Source organism: Tenrec ecaudatus, chromosome 17 (assembly GCF_050624435.1).
Source record: "Tenrec ecaudatus isolate mTenEca1 chromosome 17, mTenEca1.hap1, whole genome shotgun sequence".
NCBI classification, from domain to species: Eukaryota; Metazoa; Chordata; class Mammalia; order Afrosoricida; family Tenrecidae; genus Tenrec; species Tenrec ecaudatus.
Genome location: NC_134546.1, coordinates 9,502,510 through 9,529,328, shown reverse-complemented (window position 1 = coordinate 9,529,328; position 26,819 = coordinate 9,502,510). Strand labels below are relative to the sequence as shown.

The following is a 26,819-nucleotide window of genomic DNA, read 5'->3' as shown; positions in this document are numbered from 1 at the left end:
ATGAATCAAATTCAAATCATGGCTATGCGAATTCATGACAATCCCAGTATATCAAAATAGAACTGTGCTCCATAGAGTTTTCAGTGGCTTATTTTTCAGAAGGACACCACCACCAAGTCTTTCTTCGGAAATGCCTCTGAGGGGACTTATGCGCTAACATTTCAGTTAGCAGCAAGGATAGGACCATTTGCACCAGTTACTTTAAGAAAAAAAGGCATAAACCGGCTTACTCTCATTCTGTTTCTCCACATTGTAATTATTTTCAGAAAAGCAGTGACTGAAATTCATCTAATTCAAAAGCTATCTCCATAGAGTTCAACAGAAATTCATTGATATATATAATTATATATATATAATTCTAAGAACAAGCCTAATAAATACACACACACACACACACACACACACACCAAACCTTAACACTTCTTAAAAGGTTATGTTTGGGGTTTTCTGAATTGTCTCAAAGATAAATATGAAGAGTTTTTATGCACAGTCCTTACTGGGTCTGTGTTCCTTTTAACTTAAAAGGCTTTATTTTATAATTGCTCTGTCAATATCAGCATTTTCTGTATGTTGTGCAATGTAAACAAAGAAACCATCAAATGGCTTATCTTGTACTTTTCAACTTGTTTATTTTTATGCCTCTAAAAAGCTGTATTTTTATTACAAGAGCAGCTGCTACTTTGTAAATATTTTAATGGCTTCTGTTAAGTAGAGCTGTCAGTTTAACAAACAACATTATAAAAGATTTTCATTCTTCCATGTGATTGCACATCTCAAAATGTGTTTCACTGTGAAAATCCTTTGGAGATTTTAGATTGGAAGGGATATCCCCTTTGAGGGCACAATGCCAACAAAAGAATAGATAGATGTAAAGAAAAATATACAATACTACCAAGGAAAGAGTGCCAGTTCTTTTACAAAACAAATGGATAACAGCAATAAATTATCTTAGGTCACGTTCAGAGTTGTTGCAATGGAGCAGCATGGGCTTTGGAGCCAGACATTCCAGGTGTGAACCTTGATTCTTTGCCACTTAATAGACATTGACCTTAGATCAAGCCAACTAACCACTTTGACCTTCAGTTTCTTCGTCTACAAATAGGGTAATAATACTACCTTATAGTCTTATGAGGATTAAATATAATACAGGTACAGAGCCTAAACTCAATTATTCACTGTTTTACCTTCTAGCAACCAGGGGTCTTCCAATCAATCTGTAGACTTGGTCTTTTACATTTGTATTCACCCAATTTACCTCTTCCCCTCTTTCTCTTTTTCCTGCTTCATTGGCTTCAAAGTAAGAATATATTTCACTGTTTTGAACAAATGAAGAAATAGGGAGCTCAGAGATAAAATTACATGTCCAAGATAACAGATGGTTCAAAGCACAGGTCAGGATCCTGGTCTGCTGGATATTTTCATTCTTGCTGTGAAATGGAATTTGGTACCGCTTAAGGAAGGAGCCCTGGTAGTACAGTAGATTAAGCTTTGGGTGGCTGCTTGTAAGGTGGTGGTTGTAGCCTATCAGAAAGAAAAATACCACAGTCTTCTCACATAGATTTACAGGCTCAGAAATGCGATGGGGCAGCAGTTCGACTTTGTGCTATAAGGCCATGTGTGGGTGGATTCATCTTAACGAGCACGTATAAAAGAGTAGAAAAAAATAGTGGAGACAAGCAAAGGAAAAGAGTGTATAGGGATGTTTTCTCAGAGTAGAGTTTAGCACACTTTTTTTCTAAAGGAGCAGAGAGTAATCTTTTAGGTTTCATAGTTCATATTGTCTGTTGCAGCTACCTAACTTTGACATTGTAGCATAAACTCAGCTTTAGACGCTATATAAATGAATAAGTGTAATGCTGTTCCAGTAAGGCAGCGGTTCTCAACATGTGGGTCATGACCCCTTTGGAGGTGTCAAACACCTCTTTTACAGGGATTGCCCAATTCGTAACAGTAGCAATATTACTGTTATGAAGTAGCAACGAAAATTTTATGGTTGGGGATCACCACAACATGAGAACTGTATTAAAGGGTAGTGACATTAGGAAGGTTGAGAATCACTGCAGTAAGACTTTATTTAGACACTGAAATTTGAATTTCATATAATTTTCATGTTTCTCAAACTATTCTTCCTTTACAGCAATTCATCCATTTAAAAATATAAAAATCGTTCTATGATCTTGGGCTATACAAAACCAGGTGAAAGGTTTGTGGCCCTATTTCAGAGCAAACTCAATGCCTAGAGCTTGAAGATAAGTGGAAGAGCCATTCAGAGTGTTGTCCTGGAAACAACGGGAATACAGGACTGGGATAAACTGTGGTGTACTGATCCCATTACAGGAAACGGCAGCCATTCTTGCCTAACAGGATGCTGGTCTAAGGAAATAGTTGCTGTTGCCAGAGTTCTGATTTTTGTAGAGCCAGAATACCATATATTTTAAATTCAAACTAATTTTCAACACTGTAGGTCATAAACACCTGTAAACTGAACTTGGCACATGGGTTAATACCTTAAAAGCTTTGTTCTAGAAGGAACATAAAATAAAACAAAATTCTAGGTAACTCCCATTTTCTGGCAAGCACTTTCTCCAATTAACTGTATCGCTCAAATCCTTAGCCTATCTGCCAATCAACTACACAAGGGTGACGGTGAAACCACAGGCCACTCAGGCTGTAACTACTTTCTACCTCATTCTCTACCCCACTCCACTTCTGCCTAAATTATGAATTTTTGTAGCTTGATAGTTTAAGACCTTATGCTTTGTTGACTAGGTGTCTCTAAAGTATTAGTTATGCCTAGAATCCTCCCTATAATTAAGTAAGCTTAATATTATTTTAAAAATAAAACCACAATGTTATAGCCTAATACTATAATTTAAGTCTATAATCTAAGACTTAAAATAATGACATAAGTAATGTCAGAATAAAGAGACCATTAAATTCCATTTTAATTGTTCTCTTGTAGAGACCCTTACAAAATTGCAGGTATGGTAAATAGCTTCTTCTGTGGGTCTTTCCTTTCAGAATCAAGGACACATGATGTGAGGATATTCTTAAGTATAAAGGCTATAACATAAGGCTTTTAGCATATTTCTAAAATGTTTCCCCTTCTGTGTTATAACTGTTTCTTTCTCCGTTAGGTCAGCATTGACTCAATGGTCGTGAGCTTGCTTTGGTTTTCTCTTCTCCTTACCTGCTGTCAAACCATAACCTCATGACAAAGATTACCGTGTATACTTGTGTATGAGCCGAGTGTCCCCTCTCCCAATTGTAAGCTTTATTAGATACTTAGTGTGCAAAGCAGGATCAGCAAAGCTCAAGATACAACTATTTTGGTCAGGAGCACCTTTTCTCAGCTGTGCCCACAGACAAGTTTCGCTCATCTTTGGCCTTTTATCCAAACGACCCCCTGGCCTCTACCATGCTTAGGCAAGTAATACAAAGTGTCTTTAATGTGCCAATAAATGTCCAAAGAGTATACCATTCCACCATAAACCTCAGCCCAACGGTTTCTAGCTCTACGGGTTGGCAACTCTAGATTCCCATATTAAGTGCCTGTAGGAACCCACTCTACCAGAGAGTCTCCTGCCTAAACGCACGCAGCTTTACTCACTCTGTGGCCTGGGTAGCCTACCACTCCTCTCTGTCTTATGCTCTTGGTTTTGGTGCCTCTGATGCTGCTATTTCTCCACCACTTCACTGCTCCAGCTTGAGCATAACCACCCTCTGTCTCCTGGATTGAAGAGGTCGAAGGCAGCAATCTCGGAGTCCAAATGGCAGGATTCACTCTGGCTCTTCTTTCTTGGTGGTTGGTTGATTCCTCATTTCTGCTTGAATTAATCCATCATTCATGGTTCCACAGTTGGCTTAGGTGTAGATCAAACATTCCATTCCAGGACATGTGCTTAGTTGGCCACACACACCCCAGGTTTTTCACAAAACTTCAGAGAAGATCTCATCTCAGCTCCACTTGGTAGTCCACGTGGAGATGGGAGACCAGAGGGCAGAAGATGGGGAGGGGAAAGGGAACAGGGGAGTGAGGATGGGGGAGAAGAAGGGGAAGCTGACCAGAGGCCAAGGGCTAAGCCTAGATTTTCAGCACATTTTAAATGCAGTTTTTGTGGTAAAATTAGATGCCTTGGCTGATATTTGGGTTGGCTTATACTCAAGTATATAAATTAAGTCTTCATCTTACATTTTCCAATCAGTTAATTTGAACAAACTTCAATAAATTCTTGCTTATATGAATGAACAAAACCAACTGTCAAGTCTGAAAATGGTGCCCTCTAAAAACTCCATTGTATGGGTAGAGATTCATCCATAGTAGCTTCCACATATTTTTTTAAAGAATAAGAAGCGTAAGTATACCAACAGAACATGTAATGATATTGTGGAAAAGAAATAGGCTGAAACACTGCTACAAATACTTTTTCATCCTTAAAATAGTACTAACTAATCTCTGAAGAGAATTTATTACAGAAAACTGTTGGGGAGACAATTCACATTTTATGTATCTTGTAGTGAATGTGAAAGTAACAATAGGAATGGAGGGGGTAAACTCAAAATGAACATAAAGTAATCTTTGGTTGCCAAGGAAAAAAATAGTTCCTTAAATGCTAGGATTAAATATATATATATATTTAGTTTGAGGACGCCTTGTCAATTATATATATATATATATATATAATTGACAAGGCGTCCTCAAACTACGGTGTTTTGCCCCATTTTTTTTACTTACAAATAAGATATGTGCAGTGTGCACAGGAATTTGTTCATAGTTTTGTTTTAAACTATAGTCTGGCCCTCCAACAGGTCTGAGGGACAGTGAACTGGCCCTCTGTTTAAAAAGTTTGAGGACCCCTGTAATAGACTATATGATCCTAAGGATTTTTGTGGGCTTTTTAAAGTAAGGCTTATGTTTTTCAAAAAATTGAAAGTGGTTACCCCCACCCCAGAAGTTCATGTTTCCAACCATTTTTAAGCATTGCCCTCTCAAAGTTGGTAATATGAAAATTTTCTTGTAAAATCTCTGATCTGGAAACAGCAAACTCCCTGAACACTTTAATATGCTAACTGAACACAAATGTTAGAAAATATATTTTCTTTTCAAAGCATTTACTGCAAGTGAAAAAGTAAAATAAATAGTAACTTAATATTTCAAAGAAGTCTGATGGCACGATGATTAAAGCACTCTGTTTTAAGATCGGGAATTTGAACCTATCAGTGGCTCTGCGGATTCAAATCTGATGACCTGTTTCAATAACAATACAACCTAGAAAACCTGAAGGGGCAGGTCTATAAAGTCAGAAGTGACTCAATGGCACCTAACAACAACAACACAATGTTTAAAGGAAATACTCAGGTAATTTGCTAATAACAAAGGAATCTTTGAGTAATATAACCCCAAACACACTGCTATCAAGTCAATGCTGACTCAGTGTGACCCTACGTAGGGTTTCCCAAACTGTAAATCTTGTTCTGGAAAAACAGTTGAGAAAGTGATGGTTTGGTGGTAGAATTCTTGCCTCCCAGATGACCAAGTTAAATTTGCAGCCAATCCACTTCAAGCTTGGCTAACATGTTACCATCAGTTGAGCATGCATTATTTTTCATTTCTATTATTTTAAGTTGATAAAAATTGAGAGTTTTATAGACCTTTGTCCTTTCATACATCAGATGAATCAATGATGGCTTAATTGGGAGCTTGTACAACTCTTGTCACAATCCATACATACATCTATTGTGCCAAAGCACATTTGTACATTTGTTGCCATCATTCTCAAAACATTTTCTTTCTGCTTGAGCCCTTGGTATCAGCTCAGTTTCTCAGTTTGGAAAGTCTTAAGGATTATTTCTTTAATGTAGTTGGGCATAGTTAGGGAATACAGGAGACCCAAACTCAGTACCCAGTATTGACTGTGATACCACAAACACAGCCACCACTTGCCTGCCAGTGGACGCTTATATATTGTTAGGATTCTAAGCAGCTATCGCAGAGCTTCCATATTGAGACAAACGAGGAAGAAATGCCTACAACTCTACCCCTATTGACTCTGTAAGTCAATGAAAACACTGTGGATCACAACTGTCCAGTCCACAGCTGATCATGAGGACGGTACAAGATGACCGAGCAGCTTCTTGTTCTATCGTGCGTGTTGTTGTTGTTGTCATCAAGTCAATTCAAACTTAATGGGCATCGAGTTACCATAACTTAGGGTCCAACTCACTGACTAATAACAACAAACGCACTATAAATGAGAAAATTATTTTAAAAAATTTTTAAATTTTGAAACAATAATTTTTCAGTTATCAAATATCCCTGACCCAAGTGCTCCATCATCAGGTCTGTGACTATAAGTTTTCTATTGTTTGAAACATAAATTGACCAAAAATAATAATAAAGAAAAATGTTTTAAAGAGATGTATGGAAGTTTTCTGTAATCCTTCTTATGTAATTATGGGAATAACTATATTGGACTCTTCATTTTTTTTTTTAACAGAACTCCTGGGGCCCTTGGACAGAGGGGATATGCTAAGTGAAGCTTTTGTTGGTCTGTCTTTAGCCTCTCAAGAAGAGACACTTCCAGACAACCTTCCTCCGTCTGATTCAATCCAAAAATGTATTTTTCAACCAAGTACACTGAATGGCTCTTCCAACAGGTAAGATATATTAAAAATTTTAAATGCTCCATCATGTGAATAATCTTGCAATTGTGCAAAGTGCACTGCAAAGTAGATGATTGCAGAGTCAGTTACATTAAAATTTAACATTAGGGCTCAAATAGAATGTAAATGTTTAGAAAATGTTGGCAACATATGTACAAGTGTGCTTGATACAATAGATGTATAGATTTATGACCCATAAGAGCACCCAAATAAAATGATCTTAATTTTTTAATGCCTTATCACTTTACTTCCCTTTTGACTCATTTTAAATTTGTTCCAGTTTTTAATATTTTCTGCTTTCTTATCAATTGAGGTTTTCTGTATGTGAAATGTAGGATAGGTAAATGTATGGAGATAGTAACTGCATTAGTGGTTTCTTGGGGAGATGGCAAGCAAGGTTGGGGGGAAGTGGGAAACTATTAACAATTAAGTCCAAGAAAGAAAGTATTCTAAAATTAATCGTGGTGAGATTGTACAACTTTTCTCAATATGATGAAGTACTGAATTGTACGATATCTGAATTATATAGCAATAAAACTGTTAAAAAACAATAAAACAACACTGGAGTATTTTTTAAAAAGAAAATTACTCCATAAGGACAGTATTTAATATTTCACATTAAACAATTTTAATGTCCCCTATTTAAATGCAAACTAATAGGTAAGTTAGATATTTCCAAATATCAAGAAGAAAAGTGAATTTTCTTATAGGTATCCCTTGGTAGTTTGTATTACTTTTTTCTCATGTAAGGACAAACATTGGAGAAAGAAGAAATGTAAACAGAAAAGTCTTACAATGAATGCTGCTGCAGGCCAAAATGAAATTAATATGCTGAACTTGATTTCTTACTGTACTGTTAAAATTTAGGATTTTTAGATTGCCTTGAATATTATTAATGTTTACGAAGTATAGTTTGGGTTGATTCATACTATTCTATTTCCTTAATGTAAAAAATAATAATTTAAAATGGATTCACCTTGTCACCATGGATTATGAATATAAACACACACAAGTGTTTTAGAGTATTAGTGTAGTGGTAGTTATTGACAGAGGCATCAAGTTAGTTCGGACTCATAGGAACCCTATCTATGCACAACAGAATGAAACACTGCCCGGTCCTGTGCTAGCCTCTCAATTGTTGCTTAGTCCACTCCTACTACAGCACTATGTCTTTCCATCCTGTGAGTTCTCCTCTTTTTACTGACCCTCTACTGTCCTAAGCATGATGTCCTCTGGGCATATTATCAAGAAGGATCAATCCCCGAAGTCCCACACCAAACTCTTTTTAAAGAGTATTCTGACTTGATCTTCCAAGATAGATTTGTTTGTTCTCTAGAAATTTTTCTTCACCAACATCAATTCTTCTTTGGTCCTTCTTATTCATTGTCCAGTCTTTAGCATGCATATGAAATTACTGAAAAGATCATGGCTAGAGTTAGACCTGTCTTAGTCCTGAAAGTAACATCTTTGCTCTTCTAGCACTTTAAAGAAGTCTTATACAGATTTGCCCAATGCAAAAGTCTTTGATTTTTCACTGCTGCTTCCATGAGCATTGCCGGCAGAGAAACAAGACTTGAAGAGAATTACAGAACATTATTATAAGAAACCAAAAGAGGCCTATATAAATGGCGTAATATTCCATGTTCTTGGATGGGAAGTCTCATCACTGTGAAAATGTCAATACCACCCAAAACAGGCTATTAATACAACACAATTCCAATCTAGATCCCAACTCCATTCTTTGGAAAAATGAATTCACTCACTGACATTGAGTTGATGCCAACTCATAGTAACCCTATTGAGCAGTGTAGACTACAAAGACTGTCACTATTTGGGGGAGTAGAAGGTCCCATCTTTCTCCCTCAGAGCAGGTGGTAGTTTCTAACTGCAGACCTTGCAAATGGCAGTCCAACAAGTACCCACTGCCCCGCCAAGGCAATTACTAACTTTATGTGGAAAGAAAAGAGACCCACGATAAGCAAAGAACTCAAGAAGAAAAAGACCAATAAAATGATTTTAAAAAGGAAGAATAGAAGTCCTCTCAACTCAAAATCTATGATATAGACCCAGTATTCAAAACAGCTTGGTATTGGAACAATTAAAGAGGCACACAGACCAGTGGAACAGAATAGAAAACCCAGAAGTAAATCCATCCACCTACAATTAGTCTTTAACCAAGAGCTAAAAACAAACAAACAAACATTAAATAGGTTATATATAATCTCTTCAACAAATAGTGGGGGCAAAACCTTATCTCCATCTGCAGAAGAATGAAACAGGACTCACATCACACCCAAAGTACAAAAATAAACTCAATCAAAGACATAAATCCGAGACCTATAAAGATCATCGATGAGAAGATAGTAACAAACGTAATGACCCTGTTCTAGGCATGGACATACTAGCAAATAAAATGAAAGAAGCACGCACAGCAGAAGACAAGGTTTCTGGGACCTGCTGAAAATAAGACAATTGTGTGCATCAAAGAACTTCATCAGAAAAGTAAAAGGAGAACCCACAGACTGGGGGGAAATACTTTGTTAACAGCATAATAGACAAGGAACTAATATAAAATCTATAGAAAACTAATACTTCAATAAGAAAAATGTAAATAACTCGGTTAAAAATGGACAAAGGACATGAACAGGCAGTTCACCAAAAATGTATGAAAAAAATGCTCATGATCATTAGCCATCTGAGAAATGTAAATCAAAGCAATGATGAGCTATCACCTTAAAATGGCAATGGTACCCACCTTAAAATAAAATAAACAGAAAACAACAAATAGTGGGGAGGGTACAGAAAGATTGGAATGTAAGAAAAAAAAGATTGGAATGAAGTGTCACACTGCTGGTGGGTCTGTAAATATGTACAATCACTGGGAAAGTAATATCGTACTACCTCAAACAACTGGGCACAGAAATTCCACACAAACCAGCAAAACCTCTGCTGAGGATATACCTAAAGTACTACGAGCCACAGCATGAACAGACGTACACACTCCCATGTTCATTAAAGCACTGGTCATAAAAGCAATAAGTTGGAAACAGGTCAAATACCTAATCTGTATTAGAATAAATAAACTTTGTTACATAGACATAGTGGAATACTACCCATTGTTAAAACCACAAAACACCTCATGACATGGATGAACCTGGAACACATTATGCTAAGTGTAGTTAGGTAATCATAAGAAGATGCATATTGTATAAGACCAACACTATAAGGATAAAAAACCAAGACACAGGCTGGTATACCAAGTGGTACAGATTTTGAAGGTTTTCAAGGTAAAGGGGCAAGGGAGGGAAGATGAGACAACAGACTCTAGACAGTTGACAGGTGTTGACTTGAGTGAAAGTGAGGTTGGAGGTTCACAAACCACAAGATGGAGAAGAGAAACCAGGGGAGGCGGGAGGAGGGGCTTATGAGTGGTTTGAACTGTTGAATGCAGACATAATGGTCTGAAATGTAACCTCCCGACATAATTTTGATTCATAAATCAAAAGATCCTTTTTAAAAAGGCAAATATACTACAGCATAGGTATAGTCTGATGACTTTGGTGATAGAGAACATAAAACCAGTAGAGCTAATTAATTAAAATTTTGACCAAGATTAAAAAATAGAAAGCAAAAAGATATACAAAATAAAAATTCAGGTTAACCTATGACTCATGCACAAAAAAAATGCAAAATGGATTAACAGCCTAAATATGCAAACTAAAACCATAAAATCCAGACAAGAAAATGCTATATTCAAAATTGTTCTTATGATTGAGCCAACCTCAAAAAATAGGTAAACACAATCTAGTACATACATACAATGGACAAATAGGAGAAATAGTCTTCATATATGCTTGAAGATATGACCACAATCGGTCAAGCAAAACAATTATTTCATGATTAAATTATATTAAAAGGAAATGCAAATTTACAAGGATCAAATTTATTCATACTTACCAGGGATAGACAGAAGGAAAAACTGGTGTTAAGAGTGATAGAAAAATGTCCTTGACTAAGGACAGGACTGCAAATCTAATTAATTTAAATTCTTGTCAATATGCAGTATATATTGTAAAAGGTTCAATTGGCAAAACTTAAGTTAGATATATTTATAAAAACACATGAAAAACAGCTGTTTAGCTGATACTAAGGGCTCAAGCAGAAAGCAAATGTTTTGAGAATGATGATGGCAACTAATGTGCTTGACACAATAGATGGATGTATGGATTGTGATAAGAGTTGTATGAGCCCCCAATAAAATGATTTTTTTAAAGGAAAAAAAAACCCAGCTGTTTATGTACACTCAAATACTTCATGGACTTTACTTCCTTAGTTTGGAAGTTTAGGGTCATAGTATCCTGGGACATCACAGTTAATCTTCCTAATAACATGTTTTATGTTTCTGTTCTACTAGTTCATTTGGAGTGCTGGGGCTTTTAAGAGTTTGTAAGCTCTGGATAGAGCAGAGGTTGTATACTGGTGCAGATAGGAGCTGTAGGCACAGGGAATCCAGGGTGGATGATACCTTCAGGACCAGGGGTGTCAGGGGCGATACTGGGAGAGTAGAGGGTGAGTGGGTTGGAAAGGGGAAACCTATTACAAGGATCTACATGTGACCTCTTCCCTGGGAGACAGACACAGAGAAGGGGGTGAAGGGAGACTCCAGATAGTGCAAGATATGACAAAATAACAATCTATAAATTATCAAGGTCTCATAAGGGAGGGGGTAGCGGGGAGGGAGGGGAAAAAAAGAGGACCTGATGCAAAGGGCTTACATGGAGAGCAAATGCTTTGAAAATGATTAGGGCAAAGAATGTACAGATGTGCTTTATACAACTTATGCATATATGTATATGTATGGATTGTGATGAGTTGTATGAGCACCTAATAAAATGTTTTAAAAAAAAAGACATACCACCTTAAAAAAAAAGCTTGTAAGCAAACATTCAAAAACACAACAATGTCTTTATTCACGTGGAGATACAGAGGAAGAAGAGTTGGGAGAGTCCACAGGAGGACACAGAATATATGGTTACCTTATATATTTGAATATAAGCCGACCCGAGTATAAGCCAAGGTACCTAATTATTACGTGGGAAACCAGAAAAACGGATTGACTCGGGTATAAGCCTAGGGTAGAAAATGCTGAAGCTATTGGTGAGTTTCAATAATCAAAACAAATGAAAATAAAATTACTAAAAATTGAGACATCAGTGGGGTAATGTACTTAAATATTTATTTTAAATAAAAAACATAAATAAAAGGACAAGTCACTTAACATTAGTAAACCAGCACAGTAAGTGGAAAATCGGTTCAACAAAAACAATAAGGCATCAACAATGATACCTCAAGAGTACTATTCCCTGCGCTCAATCAGCAACCAAGCTAAAATGTAGTTAAAATCCTTCAAAACTGGATTCCTCATCATCGTCCGTATCCCAATGCAGAGCTTCAGCTGGTGTGAGGTCATCATAGACACTGTCCTCACTGAGGTCGCCGTCATCACCATCACTGCTGTCATTTTCATACAAAGCAGTCTTCACTGCCATCCATAGCATTACTAATACTACATTTCTAGAAGGCACCTCACACCTTGTCTTCTGGAATGTCTTCCCATGCATCTCGAACCCACTTTGCTATTAACTCTATGTCAGGCTTAATGAGATTTCCTCCTTTTGTTAGTCAGGCTTGACCAGATGACATCCATTCATGCCACATCCTTCGCACACGGTCTTTAAAAGGCTTCTTCAAAGATACATAAAGAGGCTGCAGTACAGATATAAGCCCACTTGAAAAAAGGGCTAAAGTAACTTTACTAGATTTTGCCAAATTTTTTATGTCATCCAATAGGTGGGCTCTAAACCTATCCCAAACAAGTAATGATGGCCTTTTCTTTAAGGCTGCTCCTGGTCGTCGGTTCCAAATTTCTTCCAGCCATTTTTTGGTTCCGTCTTCATCCATCCAGCCTTTAACATGTGCATGCACAGTAATTCTTGGTGGGAAATTGATCTTTTTAGGGAATGTCCGTCTTTTAAAAATAATGACAAGACACAGCTTAATTCCATTAGCCAAACATGATAGAACTGTAAAGTGTTTTTTTTTTTTCATTTCCTGTGGCTTTGAGACAAATGTTTTTTTCTCCTAAACTTCCCACAGTTCTGTTGCTTAGAAGATCAAAAGTCATGGCAGTTTCATCCACATTCCCAATATCTGCCAGGCTATAATCACCAATCCTTCTTTGTTTTACAATAAATGACTGGAATGACATAATTTTTTCTTCAAGGTCTTGTAGCAATTTCTGGGAAATCTCTGTCTCAAACCTATTAATGAAGTGGGTACACCATCCTGCTGATGCAGCAAATTTTTCAAAGCCTGGTGCTTTATATTTGTCATCCTTAGCCATTTGTAGAACACGTATGTGGATTCCCATGCGTGTTATGCAGTAACCATTTTGACGACACTCCATAACCCATTTATGCAATTCACTCTCTAGAACCCCATAAAAAGACGTTAAACCACAACAAGCTTTTTTAGCTTTTGGAATCTGTTCCAAGTCAGCCTTCATTTTCTGCCACTCCCTCACTTGCTTTTTGTCAACACACAATTCCCTAATTGCAATACTGTTATTGCTCTCTTCTGCTCTTGACCCAACCTTCATTTTGAAACCAGCCTCATATGACCAGTGTTTTTGTTTTGGTTCAAGAGTATCCATTTCTAATAGGATAAAAAAACAAGACTTTGGAAAAGAACTTTCATGGTAATGCTCACCCTACCCCACACCCTCGCCATGTGTTAGCGGGGAGGTGAGGGGAGTCCGTGCAGGCGGGGGATGCAGGATGTGAATTAACGCAGAGCCTAGAGGGGAGAGATGGAGTGAAGCCACAGACACATCCTTACCAGTTCAGCTGTCAGCGTAAGTGACTCACTACGGGTGCTTCTGCGAATCGGAGCCTTCCACGTAACAGGACAGCTCTGATTAGTTAGGTGTGAGTAAATAAACATTTAAAGCCCTGCAGTGTCAGTGGGGCTTTGAATGAACAGTGGAGGAATGGCAATCACCCATGAGATGTTACACCTCACTGGGGTACCACTGACCCATGTATAAGCTGAACACCAGTTTTTCAGCACATTTTTTGTGCTGAAAAACTCGGGATATACAGGAATATATACGGTAATTGTCTCCATAGACAGCTACCTCTTTTGTCATGAGACAAAAAACAAAAACCTGGATTAACCTGGCTACTATTACTGAACATTTTGATGAAATATTCTATAGAATAATCTTCATCAACTCTGGTGCCCCTATAGAACAGGGTAGAATTTCCCCTATAGGTATCAGAGATTGTTACTCTGTATGAGAGTAGAAAGCCTCATCTTTCTCCTCAATCTTGATCAAAAGGGAGAAAATACGTAACAGAATATAAAATTATCATGAACTCCAAAATTTTCTTGAGTCATAGAGGGTAGCTGAACTGAAACTTCTGAGATCATCTTTAAACCTTGCACCAAAAATATCCCTTGAAGTCTTCTTAAAATTAAAGAACAGTTTAGCTTAACTAGTAAAAAAGGTCTACCTTCAGCACTGTACTTTTTAATATGTGGAATAATATGATTGTATTTATTGTTGTAGATACAGATATAACCTGGTATCACCAAAGAAGTATTCCACAAATACTGGCCTAGTTAACAATTTGTCCTCTTAGATCTACATCTTTCCTATCAACTGTTTATGTACTTTCAAAGTATACAAAATCATTAACAAAAATTACTTATTGGGTGGCCTTTGGCAAAATTAATAAACTGAACTAATTTTAATTCAACATGATGGAGTAATCAACTGAAAACTAGTTCTGAATAGATTGTATTGTACTTTGGTTTATAAAAAACTTACTAGCATAATGAAACATGAGGTCTGGGATGTTCAACTTCCTTTTTACTTACTGTTGCAGCCTTCAAGACTTAGGGAAAGTGCCTAGCATGTAACAAATGCTCAAGAAATATTTGTTAAGTAAAAATTATTTTCAATTGTAAGAATAAATAGGATGTGGAAAGATATATTCACGACTATGTGTAGAAATAGGCATTCTAGGTATACAAAATAATCAGTGATTTCTAAATTTAAGCAGTTCAGACTTCTAAAGTACAAATTATTTCTTTAAAAAATCATGAGCTTCTCATGTTTTTTACTTGGCTTTTTAAAAATTATACAAGTAAAAGAAAAGTCTGTTTATTAGTGTTGAAAATCACACAGGGAGAGGGCAATATATAAATAAATTATTGCAGCAACAGAATAAAAATTTATACTTAGTAACTAACTGTCCTAATTGCTGTGTTTCAAATAATTCAGCGTCTCTGGTTGCCTCAATTTTCTCATTTGTATAAGATTTAAAATCTTGTATTGTAGAGAAACTTTGTATTTATAAATTTATTTATTTTGATAGTTGTCATGAATTAAAACCTAAGAAACCCCAACTGAAATATTATCCTGCTAAGAGTCAAATTTCAGTTTTATTTGATTTGACTTGTATCTAAGGAATTTGCCTTTAAGTAGAAACAAACAAAAACTCCATCTACTGGAAATCCTTACATGTCTATAAAAAATATACTATAATGTTTGCTGTCTATAAAACAGAAAATTGTCAACAGAATGCTTGGCAGTAAACTTACTAGGAAAAACTACAGCCTATAATTCATGAAGATTGGCTCAAAACAAACTGTCTTTGCCAACAGAAAATCTGACAATTATTTTGTTGTCTAATTTGGCTCAGCCTAAATTGACCCTGTTTATTCATCTCAGTCTTTTAATTCTTGATAACTTGGCATAAGAGAAGAACATATGGCATATGTCTAGGAGTCCATTTTTGCATCTTAAACTAAAATAAATGGAGGATATCTTGTACACTTCCAGTGTGCCGAGCTTGTAAGATAGCTTTAGTATGTATTCAATACAACTGGTTCAATTCTTATTATTTTTCACTCAGCACTTTGCTGCCTATAAAGCTAGAAACTAACCATAGACATGCTTTTCTAAACCTTAGATATATCTAAAACTGGCAGGTTTTAAACATATTTCCAAAGAAGATAGACAACCATAAGCTCTCTTAAAACACAAAAACTAATGGGTGCCAGAAATTTGACAGCCTAAAGAGATCACCTTTTTCAAGTTTTCACTGAACCTTAATTATCTGTAGTTTAGAAAAACTGACCAAGGTAATATAAGATAATGAAATTTAAAGAGCAAAAAAGACTACTTCAGTTTTCTCTCTAGCCTAATTTGGTCACCAGTAAATATTCTTTTCCTGACTCTCTAAAGCTTATTGTGAAAAAGAGTTGCATTTTACTTTGGCTTTAATAGAGCCCAAGCAAAACTTTGAGGAAAATAACTGCTTTGTTGATATACAGTTCTTAATGGAATTACAGTTTTCTAGAACAAAAATCTGAAATCTAGAAAAAATTCCAAATTGTTTAAATGTTAAGAGGTGGCTGAGGGGCTGGCTCCAATCCCAACTATGTGGACATCCCCCCTTTCACTGAAGAAGAATTTACTTCAGAGGACAGCATTGAAGCTACAGCAAGAGGGACAAATTTGATCAGAGCACACAGGAGCAAATGAAGAACGAATGGAGCACATCCTGGCCCACCAAGCCTTAAGGACAATATCCCTGCTCAGAGCAGTCAGTGCACAGAGAGGACCATAGGGCCAGCCCCACTACGAGACATTACGTCCCTCATTGACCCATAGCACTATGGGGACAACACTGGAGACACAGTGCGGGAATTGTACCCTATCTGACCCCACCACACCTACTCGAAACGCTAAGGGCATGCAACAGAACTACAAGGGGAGCAGAACAATGAAGTCCCCAGGGAATACCAAAAATAGACTTTGGGGGCAGGGCATGGCACCCCATCAGATTCTACCAGAAAACACTCCTAAAGGTTAATAGACAGACCTTGAACTATTTATAGCTTTTCTCTTTTAATCATTTTTTGTTTTGCTGTTGTTTTCTTTTGTTCTGTCTTGTTTTTTTGTGCATATTATTATCTCTATAGGTCTATCCAGATCAGAAAGGCAGGATAAACAATCTGGAGGAGAAAACAGGACCAAAGGTTCTGCGGGGTACATGGGAGAGGAGATAGCAGAGGGAAAGGAAGTAGGTGTTAACAAACCCAGGAACAAGGGAACAACAAGTGATCCAAAATCGATGGTGAGGAGGGTGTAGGAGGCTTGGTAGGGCTTGAACAAGGGCAATGTAAAAGAGAGGAATTATTGAAACCCGAATGAAGGCTGAACATGATAGTGGGACGAGAGGAAAATAAAAGGAAATAGAGGAAAGAACTAGGGGGCAATGGGCATTTATAGAGTATAAATACAGGCATGTACATATGTAAATATATATATATATATGAGGATGGGAAAATAGATCTATGTGCATATATTTATAGGTTTAGTATTAAGGTCACAGATGGACATTGGGCCTCCACTCAAGTACTCAATCAATGCAAGAACACTTTGTTCTATTAAACGGGCATTCCATGATGCTCACCTTCCCAACACAATTTCTGAAGACAAAGTGGGTGCATAAGCAAATGTGGTGAAGAAAACTGATGGTCCCAGCTATCAAAAGATCTAGCACCTGGAGTCTTAAAGGCTTGAAGGTAAACACACAGCCATCTAGCTCAGAAGCAACAAAGCCCACATGGAAGAAGCACACCAGCCTGTGGATCACGAGGTGCCAAAGGGATTAGGTAGTAGACATCAAAGAACAAAAAAATCGTATCATCATTGTGAATGAGGGAGAGTGTGGAGTGCCCATCTGTAGGCAACAGGACATCCTCTTACAGAAGGGTCGCGGGGAAGAGACAAGTCAGTCGGTGCAGTGTAGCAATGATGAAACATACAACTTTCCTCTAGTTCTTAAATGCTTAACCACCACCACCACCACCACCATCATGATCCCAATTCTACCTTAGAAATCTGGCTAGACCAGAGGATGAACACTGGTACAGATAAACCATTCAGGACCAATAATGAGAGTATCAATACTAGGAGCATAACGGGAAGTTAGGTAGAAAGGGAAACCAATTACAATGATCTACACATAACCCCCTCCCTGAGAGATGGACAACAGAAAACTGGGTGAAGTGAGACGTTGTATAGTATAAGACATGACAAAATAATAATTTATAAATTATCAAGGGTTTGGAGGGGCAAGGCGGCATGGAAAGAGCGGAAAATGAGCTGATACCAGGGCTCAAGTAGAAAGAAAATGTTTTAAGAATGATGGCAACAAATATTACAAATGTGCTTGACACAATAGAAGTATGTATGGATTGTGATAAGACTTGTATGAGCCCCCCAAAAATGATTTAAAAATTAAAAAAGGAGTTGGGTGTTTTGATAAAGAATACATTTTGTTTTTTTAACTGTCATTAAAATATGAATTCATCTATGAAGTCTAATATATACTTGAACTTTGCATTTTAAAGCCTTCAGTGTCATTAGCAGACTTCATGTGTCTTGTGCTCTTCTATTTGCAGTCTGTTCCTTGTACCAGAGAAAACCTACTGGAGTAGTAGGTCAGCCAATAGGCTACTAACTGCAGGGTTAGCAGTTTAAAATCACCAGCTGACAGAAAAAGATGAGGTTTTCTGCTCCCTTAAAGATTTACAGCTTTGGAAACCCAAAGGAGAAGTTCTACTATGTCCTCTAGGCTCACTATGAGTCAGAATTACTTTGATGATAGTTACTGTTAAGTCCTTTTAAAGTTTTTTCTCCCACAAAGCTCACAGCACTTATGCTTCATAGCTTAACATTTATATACATATATACCATGGCATTTCAATTACAAAAGTTCCTTAGTAACCAAGTATTCATTAATCTGACCCTAGCACTATGAATTTATAGAGTGTAAAGACGTCAAATATGAAATATTTAACTCAATGTCCACTCAAACATCCCTCCCAAGTTAATACTAGCGTTAATCTCCACCTGTCTACATACACACTTAAGTCTTTTCCTTGTCAGATTTGTAACATCCAATGTTGCAATACAAACACTCTTCGAAACAATTGAAAATCTTATTCTCACAAAACGTACAATAGTTTATGAAATCTAAGAAATGTTAAGAGAACTGAAATCTATGCAAAACTTTCGAAAATGGTGTTAAACTGCTTACCTGAAAAAGAGAAATCCTACAATGATGATTAAATAAAAATAATTTTAAGAGAAAACTTGATAAAATTTTTGAATATTTTTTGATACAGAAATTATCCTTTTTTATCTGTGTGCGGTGAATATCAAATGTGAAGTTAATGTGATATTCTACAATTTGGTAGAAAAACTAGGGCCATTTCCCTTCCCACAAATTAAATTTACTCTTCTAAAAAAGTATGCAAAACTTAAATTATAACATTGATATCGGTCTAATGTGCTTTTACTTTGTTTTTAATGAAATATCACTAATTACTATGATTTCTAGTCCTGTTTAACAAAGTTGTATTGACACATAATTCACATTCCACATATTTCAATTGCTTAAACATATTAAAGAGTTGTACAGGCATCACCATAATTTTAGTACATTTTCTTCTTCAATGCACTCATTATTAGCAACCCATGTCCCCTCAATTTCTCCTCTTATAAGCCTAAGAAACTATTGACTCAATTCCTGTCTCTATAGATTTACTGATGCTGGACTGCGTATAAAGAAAACATACTTCGTTCCTCACCTGGGACACCAAAAAAGAAAACATACACCACCCCCCAACAATAAAATCAAATACAGAAAAACCTTAAAAGAAGAAACTAATAAAAACTGGAACACATTTAAAATGGGTCAAAAAGGAGGCCAAATGATAAGCTGTTCAATTCTAGCCTAACTACACAACTGTATTAATCCGCTTTCCAATGCACTCTGTCTACTGCAAGCATAATCATATCCCAATAGACGGGGAATTCTCAGAAGGCTTAATCCAATGGATTTTGGGCTTTCACTGTCATCCATAGCTTTCTGAAAACCAGGTGCTAAGAATTTAAGTTCTAAATCACTTCCTTCCTGCAGTCTTGGATTTTATTATATGCAGTCCTTGAATCACACAGGTTGATGTGCATCTTCCATGTGGACTTAGTTTGACACAGAACTTAACTAGATGGCTGCTTGTTTTAAGGCAAGCCTTTAAGATCCTAGAGGCTATTCTTTCTGATAGCTGGGCACCATCTGGTATCTTCACCACACTTTTCTGTAACACCAATATCTTCGTGTTCTAAGGAGTTACAATTAAGTGCAAGCCAATTTGAATTAATTTTAAAGTTCCCCCCCTTTTCTATTGCAATTATCCTTCCTGCAGGTATGTAAAAATAATTAAATCTTCAGTGTGGAAATCAAACATAGACCATTGAAATCAAACTTTTTTTAGTCATTTTATTGGGGCTCATACAACTTTTTTAAAAAACATTTTATTAGGGACTCATACAACTCTTATCACAATCCATACATATACATACATCAATTGTATAAAGCACATCTGTACATTCTTGGCCATAATCATTTTTTTTCTCCTCTTTTCTTTTTTTACATTTTATTAGGGGCTCATACAACTCTTGATCACAATCCATACATACATCAATTGTATAAAGCACATTTGTACATTCGTTACCCTGATCATTCTCAAAACATTTGCTCTCCACTTAAGCCCCTGGCATCAGCTCCTCATTTTCCCCCTCCCTCTCCTAATCCCTCTCCCTCATGAACCCTTGATAATTTATAAATTATTTTGTCATGTCTTGCACTCTCTGATGTCTCCCTTCACCCACTTTTCTGTTGTCTGTCCCCCAGAGAGGAAGTTGTATGTAGATCATCATAATCGGTTCCCCCTCTCTACCCCACCCTCCCTGCATCGGCACTTTCACCACTGGTCCTGAAGGGATCATCCGTCTTGAATTCCCTGTGTTTCCAGTTCCTATCTGTACTAGTGTGCATCATCTGGTCTAGCCTAATATTTGTATGGTTGAATTGAGATCATTACAGTGGAAGGGGCAGGGGGGAGGGGGAGGAGAGGACGCATTTAGGAACTAAAGTTGTACTTTCATTGTTGCTACACTGCACCCTGACTGGCTTCGTCTCTTCCCCACAACCCTTCCATTAGGGGATGTCCAGTTGCCTACAGATGGGCTTTGGGTCCCCACTCTGCACGCCCCCTCATTCACAATATGATTTTTTGTTCTTTGATGCCTGATACTTGATTCCTTTGACACCTTGTAATCACACAGGCTGGTGTGCTTCTTCCATGTTGGCGTTGTTGCTTCCGAGCTAGATGGCCACTTGTTTACCCTTCAAGCCTTTAAGATCCTAGATGCTAGATCTTTTGATAGCCAGGCTCCATCATCTTTCTTTACCACATTTGCTTATGCACCCACTTTGTCTTCAGCCATCGTATTGGAAAAGTGAGTATCGTGGAATGCCCGTTTAATAGAACAAAGTGTTCTTGCACTGAAGAGTACTTGAGGGGAGGCCCAATGTCCATCTGTGACCTTAATACTAAACCTATAAATATATGCCCATAGATCTATTTCCCCATCCATATATATAGATACACACATATATACATATGTACATGCCTATATTTAGACTTCTGTAAATGCCCATTGCCTCCTAGTTCTTTCCTCTATTTCCTTTTACTTTACTCTTTGTCCCCCGCTATCATGCTCAGCCGTCACTTGGATTTCAGTGATTCCTCTTGGTTACATTGCCCTTGATTAAGCCTTAACAGGCCTCTTACATCCTCCTTGCCACTGGAAATCAAACATTTCTTTGTTATCATAAATCCCCATTAAGGTTATGTCCTAAGTTGGGCCTGAGATATCCTGGGCACTACTGCCATGTAAGACTTTGTTTTTCAGATTAAGTCGATTATCTATGGTTCAGGGTACAGTGAAAATCTGAACACCACTTATCAGAGATAAGCTGCATATCTGGAATAAGGGAGAAATTCACATCATCTGAGCATTCTCTATGTTTAGAAATCAAAATTACTTTGCTTTTATTAGATATGTCTGTTTATAAATTTGGGGAAACATGTTTTACATTCCAAATAATGCACACTAATGGTTTTGTAGACTTTCTATTACATCACATTATGAATATATTTCAGCCAAGCTAAATTGGACCGTGTAATGCTTCATTAAATTCTATTATTAATTTAATGTTTTAAAATTCCCTGATGAAAATTACCTAGACTACTACTTAGTTATTAAGGGTTATAAGATATTGATTTTCTGACTCTATCATTCTTTCTTCATTTACTAACTGGCATTCATTTATACAGTGAAAAAGTTCTCTATCAACTATCTGCCTACTCTGAAATGCAGGGAAAATGCTTGATGTTTAACTTAAATTTATCAGTTGTCAGAATGAAATGAATTAAGTGTTCTGTCAGTGACTATTTGGAGGAAGAGAGGATATATTGATTTCTAAATGATTTTTTTATGTTTCAAATCTACTTTGGTCATAATTCATTTTGATACTCCAATATTGTAAATCAGCATAAATTTGGGCAGTTTGTATCAAAAGTCTTCACCTACCATACTTTGTCACTTTCATAATATATAGTGATACCACTGTTGTCTCACTCAATGAGTTCCAAATTCGTTTGAATACCAAAAAGTTCTATTTCCCATTAGAAATAATGGAAAACCAAATAATTGATTCTGAAACCCAAAAGTCACACTTACAAATTCATGATGGATGCTTCTAGCCTTCTAGCATATCACTGCCTCTGATATGCTATTGTCACTAAGTTGTTTCAAATTAACAGTAACTTTTCAAACTTGTCTAGAGTTCTTTGTTTCATTGTTAAAGATTTCACAACTTTTGCTACATCAGTCACTGTAATTATAATTTTCTTTATTTTTAACCACATTTTTCCATGAACTTTTAAATTTTTAGAAATTTTCATTTTTAAATCTGGCCCATTTTCATTTGGATTGCTTATCTTTTTAAATATAATTTTATTGTGGGCTCATACAATTCTTATCACAGTTCATACATACATACACCCATTGTGTCAAGCTCATATGTACATTTGTGGCCATCATCATTCTCAAAACATTTGCCTTCTGCTTAAGCCCTTAATATTGGCTGCTCATTTCTTTTTCAAAAACTCTTCATTTCAACTTCAAAACTCAAACCCAATGCCGCGGACTCAATGGTCACTCACAGAGACCCCATGTGGGTTTCTAAGACTCATTGTCGATGGGAGTATAAAGCCTAGCCTTTTCCCCTGGAGCTGCTGGTGGTTTCAAACTACCAGTTGTATGGATTGCAGCCCAACATGTAACCACGACACCACCAGGGCTCCACAGCCACATTGTATTCAGTCGCCAAATCAGACAAGTGACAACCTGATTCAAATTTTGCAATAATTTCTTTCTTTTATTCTATCTTAAGAAGAGAGAAAAAGCACACTGCTGAATGTTTTAACACACTAACACAAGCACAGTATGTGGTCTGACCGAGAGCAACACTGAGACTGAAGCATCAGCCCTTTGTGCCCTGGGCAAGACACAACGTGTGACTCACTCTCAGCCATACAGGTTTTATCATGTCAGATTTCAAATTGACTATCGAGCAACGTTATGAACAAAGATTTTTTTTAACTTTGCTTTCGGTTGGTGAAAGTTTAAGCTTTGAGCTGTTTGACAACCAAGGTGTCACTATACACAGGAATAGCCAGCAGATTGTGATGATAAAAGTGAACTTACATACCCATTGAGAAATAAAGAAATCAGTGTAGCCCAAACCAGCAGTCCCCAAGTTTCAAATGTCTAACTTATGGACCACTCCTACTTGTCCTTTTTGCGGGGCATGTAACTACTTCTGTTGTGGCTGACAAAGTGACACAAGAACAGATCAGAATTTTTACAATTTGGGTCATTCACCATGCTCAGTGGGATAATGGGATAAATCATTGAAAAAGCTTCCAGTCTCACACTAAAATAAGCTGTAAGAACCACATACATGCTACAGAGGACAGCACTAAACCTACAGATTGGGGAGAGGGCCTGACCTGCCACGCCCACACAGAAGCAAAATAAGAAGGAAAAAGTGTGTGTGGTTCTAGACCCCATATCGGCACACCTAGCTCTAAAGACGATGTCCCTGCATGGAGCTGCTAAGGCACAGAGATTGGACTGCAAGGCCAACAACAGCTCGAGGCATGATGCTAGAGCGGACCTTGACAGAGGACAATACTGGGGACACTTGGCAGGGAGTGAGTCCAGTCGGAATCCCCCACAGCAGGGCGAACCAAGGGAACATAACACAAGCAAAGCAAAGCCACAAAGCCCCTGAGGAGCCCTCAAAATAGGTTTCATGCTAGAAGGGGGCAGTTCCTGGAACCCCCCAGAGCAGTGGGGACATAGTCATAAAGGTCAGCAGACAGACCTGGAATTATCTATGCTTTTTTAGGGGTTTTTTTGGTTAGCTGTTTATATATATATATATATACACACTTATAAATTCTTTATATTTCTTTTTTTTTCCTCTTTTGGTATTGTCTATGTTATTGTTGGTTTGCCTCCCTTTATAAGACAGGCATGGGGAAGCAAGCCTGAGGAAAAAAGCAACAGAGCTGAAGGTTCCAGAGGGAGTTAGGAGGAGGAGGAGAAACAGGAAGGGAGTGGTGAGAAAACAATGCCATAGACAGGGGAACAACTTGGGAATAAAATCAACAATGAAGAGGACATAGCAGTCTGGGGTATTGGAGCAAGAGCAATCTAGCTAAGAGGATTTACTAAGAGGCAGAAAAAGAATGCGCATGATGGTGGGAGAGGAGGAAGATAAAGGGGAAACAAAGTAAAGATGGAGGAAGCAAAGCAATGGATAGAGGTATAAACATAGGAGTATATATGTGTAAATACATTAATTCATAAAAATAGAGGTTTGGGCCTAGGTACATTGAGGAAGTGGACAGACTTAGGGCCTCTGCTCAAGCTCTCCCTCAACACGAGAACACTTTGTTCTAACAACCTCGTATTCAGTGATCTCACCCTCCCAACATGATCGCTGAAGACAAAATGGGTGCAACAAGCAAATGTGAAGAAAGCGGAGGGTGCCTACCTATCAAAAGAAACAGCGTCTGGGGTCTTAAAGGCTTCAAAGTTAAACAAGTGGCCATCTAGCAGAGAAGCAACAATCCCACATGGAAGAAGCACACCAGCCTTTGCCATTATGAAGTGTCAATGGAATCAGATAATCAGAAAACCCAAAACAAACGAACAAAAACATTGCTGAGAATGAGGGGGATCAGAGCAGAGACCCAAAACCTATCTGTAGGTAGTGGGACACCCCATCACAAAAGGTCGCAAGGAAGCAATGAGTCAACCAGGCTGAAGGGTAGCACTGATAAAACACCCACTAATCTTCTGGTTTCTTGAGGCTTCCTCACCTCTCACTATCATGACCCCAGTCCTGCCTCTCACTGCAGGCTAGGCCAGAGCATGTACACAGGTACTGTAAGAGCTCAGGGCACATGGAATCGAGGTCAGATAATCCCCTCAGGTACAGAAATGGGAGTAATGATACCAGAAGGGGAGGGAGAAGGCAGGGGAAGGGAGACAGCAGTCGGTGTAAGATATGAAATAATTTATTAAGGGGTCATAAGGGGAGGAGGACTCAAATAGAATGTAAATGTTTAGAAAATAACAATGGCAACATATGCACAAATATGCTTGATACAATTGATGTATGGATTGTTATAAGAATTTTAAGAGCACCCAATTAAAATAATCTTAAAAAACAAACCTCATGCACATGTATATAGTTGTACATTGAATATGGAAGAACAGGAAGAATTGATGCATCTGAATTATAGTGCAGGCAAAGAATTGTGAAAGTGGTATAGGCTTCCCAAAGAACAAAAATATTTCTTGGAAGAAGTAAAGCCAGAATGCTCATTAGTGGCAAGGGTGGCAAGATTTGTTTCATGTACTTTGGACATGTTGTCAGGAGAGACCAGTCCTTAAGAGAAAGACTTCATGCTTAGTAAAGTAGAAGGGCAACAAAAAAGAGGAACACGCCTGACTAGATGGACTGACACAGTGGCGGCAACAATGGACTCAAACCCAAGAACAACTGGGATGGTGCAGGACCAGTCGGTGTTTCCTTCACTTGTCCGTAAGGGTCTCTGAGTTGGAACCCACTGGATGGCACCTAAGGGCAACCACACAGCTGTCCTGTCTGACCTACACATTCTTAAAGACACAATTAGGAACAAGTGTCATTCACGACTCATGGATTGATTTTAATACAATAGTATACAGCAATTAAAGATCAGGATTGTCAAGTCTGGTTCCAGGTAAGATAGAGTAAGCACCATCTTAAGGCTTTCATTCAAACAGCTAAAAGTCCTGGGCAGAATGCATAAAGTTAGCCTTCTGAGGACTCTGAAAAGTAGGAAGCAACAGGTAAAATGGAGATGAAGACCATTAGAATCGGAAGTACCCCTAGACTGCTGTCAGGTTTACCAAGTTTTTCCCTTTGATTTGCCACACTACAACCAGCAGGCAGGTGCAGCCATAGAAGTATGTGTTTAGATAACAAAAAAGGAGCTTCAAGGAACTGGAAAGCACATGACGAAATTAAAGATAGGAAGGATCTTAAGAAATCGATCCTGTGACACTGTTTATAAACTTCAAGGCTTACACGAACCTGAATATGTATTTGTGGAGTCTAAACAATGCGTTTAAGACTGAGATCTAAACCGATAAACTACCATTGTGGTCATAGATTCGCCACTAGGTGGCACAAATGCAAATCCAAATAATATTTTAAGACTAAGACTGGAATCAACAGCAGACAGAAAGTGCATTGAAAATTGTACTTTTTGCCCGGTTATCAAAAGAGATAGAGTCTGGGGCCTTAAAGGCTTGAAGGTAAACAAGCGGCCATCTAGCTCAGAAGCAACAAAGCCCACATGGAAGAAGCACACCAGCCTGTGCGATCACGAGGTGTCAAAGGGATCAGGTATAAGGCATCATCAGAACAACAACAAAAAAAATCTTACCAGAGGGAATGAAGGGGGAAGTGCAGAGTGGAGACCCAAAACCCATTTGCCGGCCACTGGAGATCCCCTTGCAGAGGGGAGGAGATGAGTCA

The 26,819-nt window shown here is 37.6% G+C and overlaps 1 protein-coding gene across 2 annotated transcripts in view; it reads left to right on the top strand.

The window, feature by feature from the left end:
- WDPCP (WD repeat containing planar cell polarity effector) overlaps window positions 1–26,819 on the top strand; it is a 392,539-nt gene that overhangs the window by 332,674 nt on the left and 33,046 nt on the right. For both annotated transcript variants that reach the window (XM_075535189.1, XM_075535188.1), the window contains exon 15: window positions 6,498–6,657. In XM_075535189.1, coding sequence (XP_075391304.1) covers window positions 6,498–6,657 — 160 coding nt within the window. The remainder of the gene's footprint in view (window positions 1–6,497; window positions 6,658–26,819) is intronic.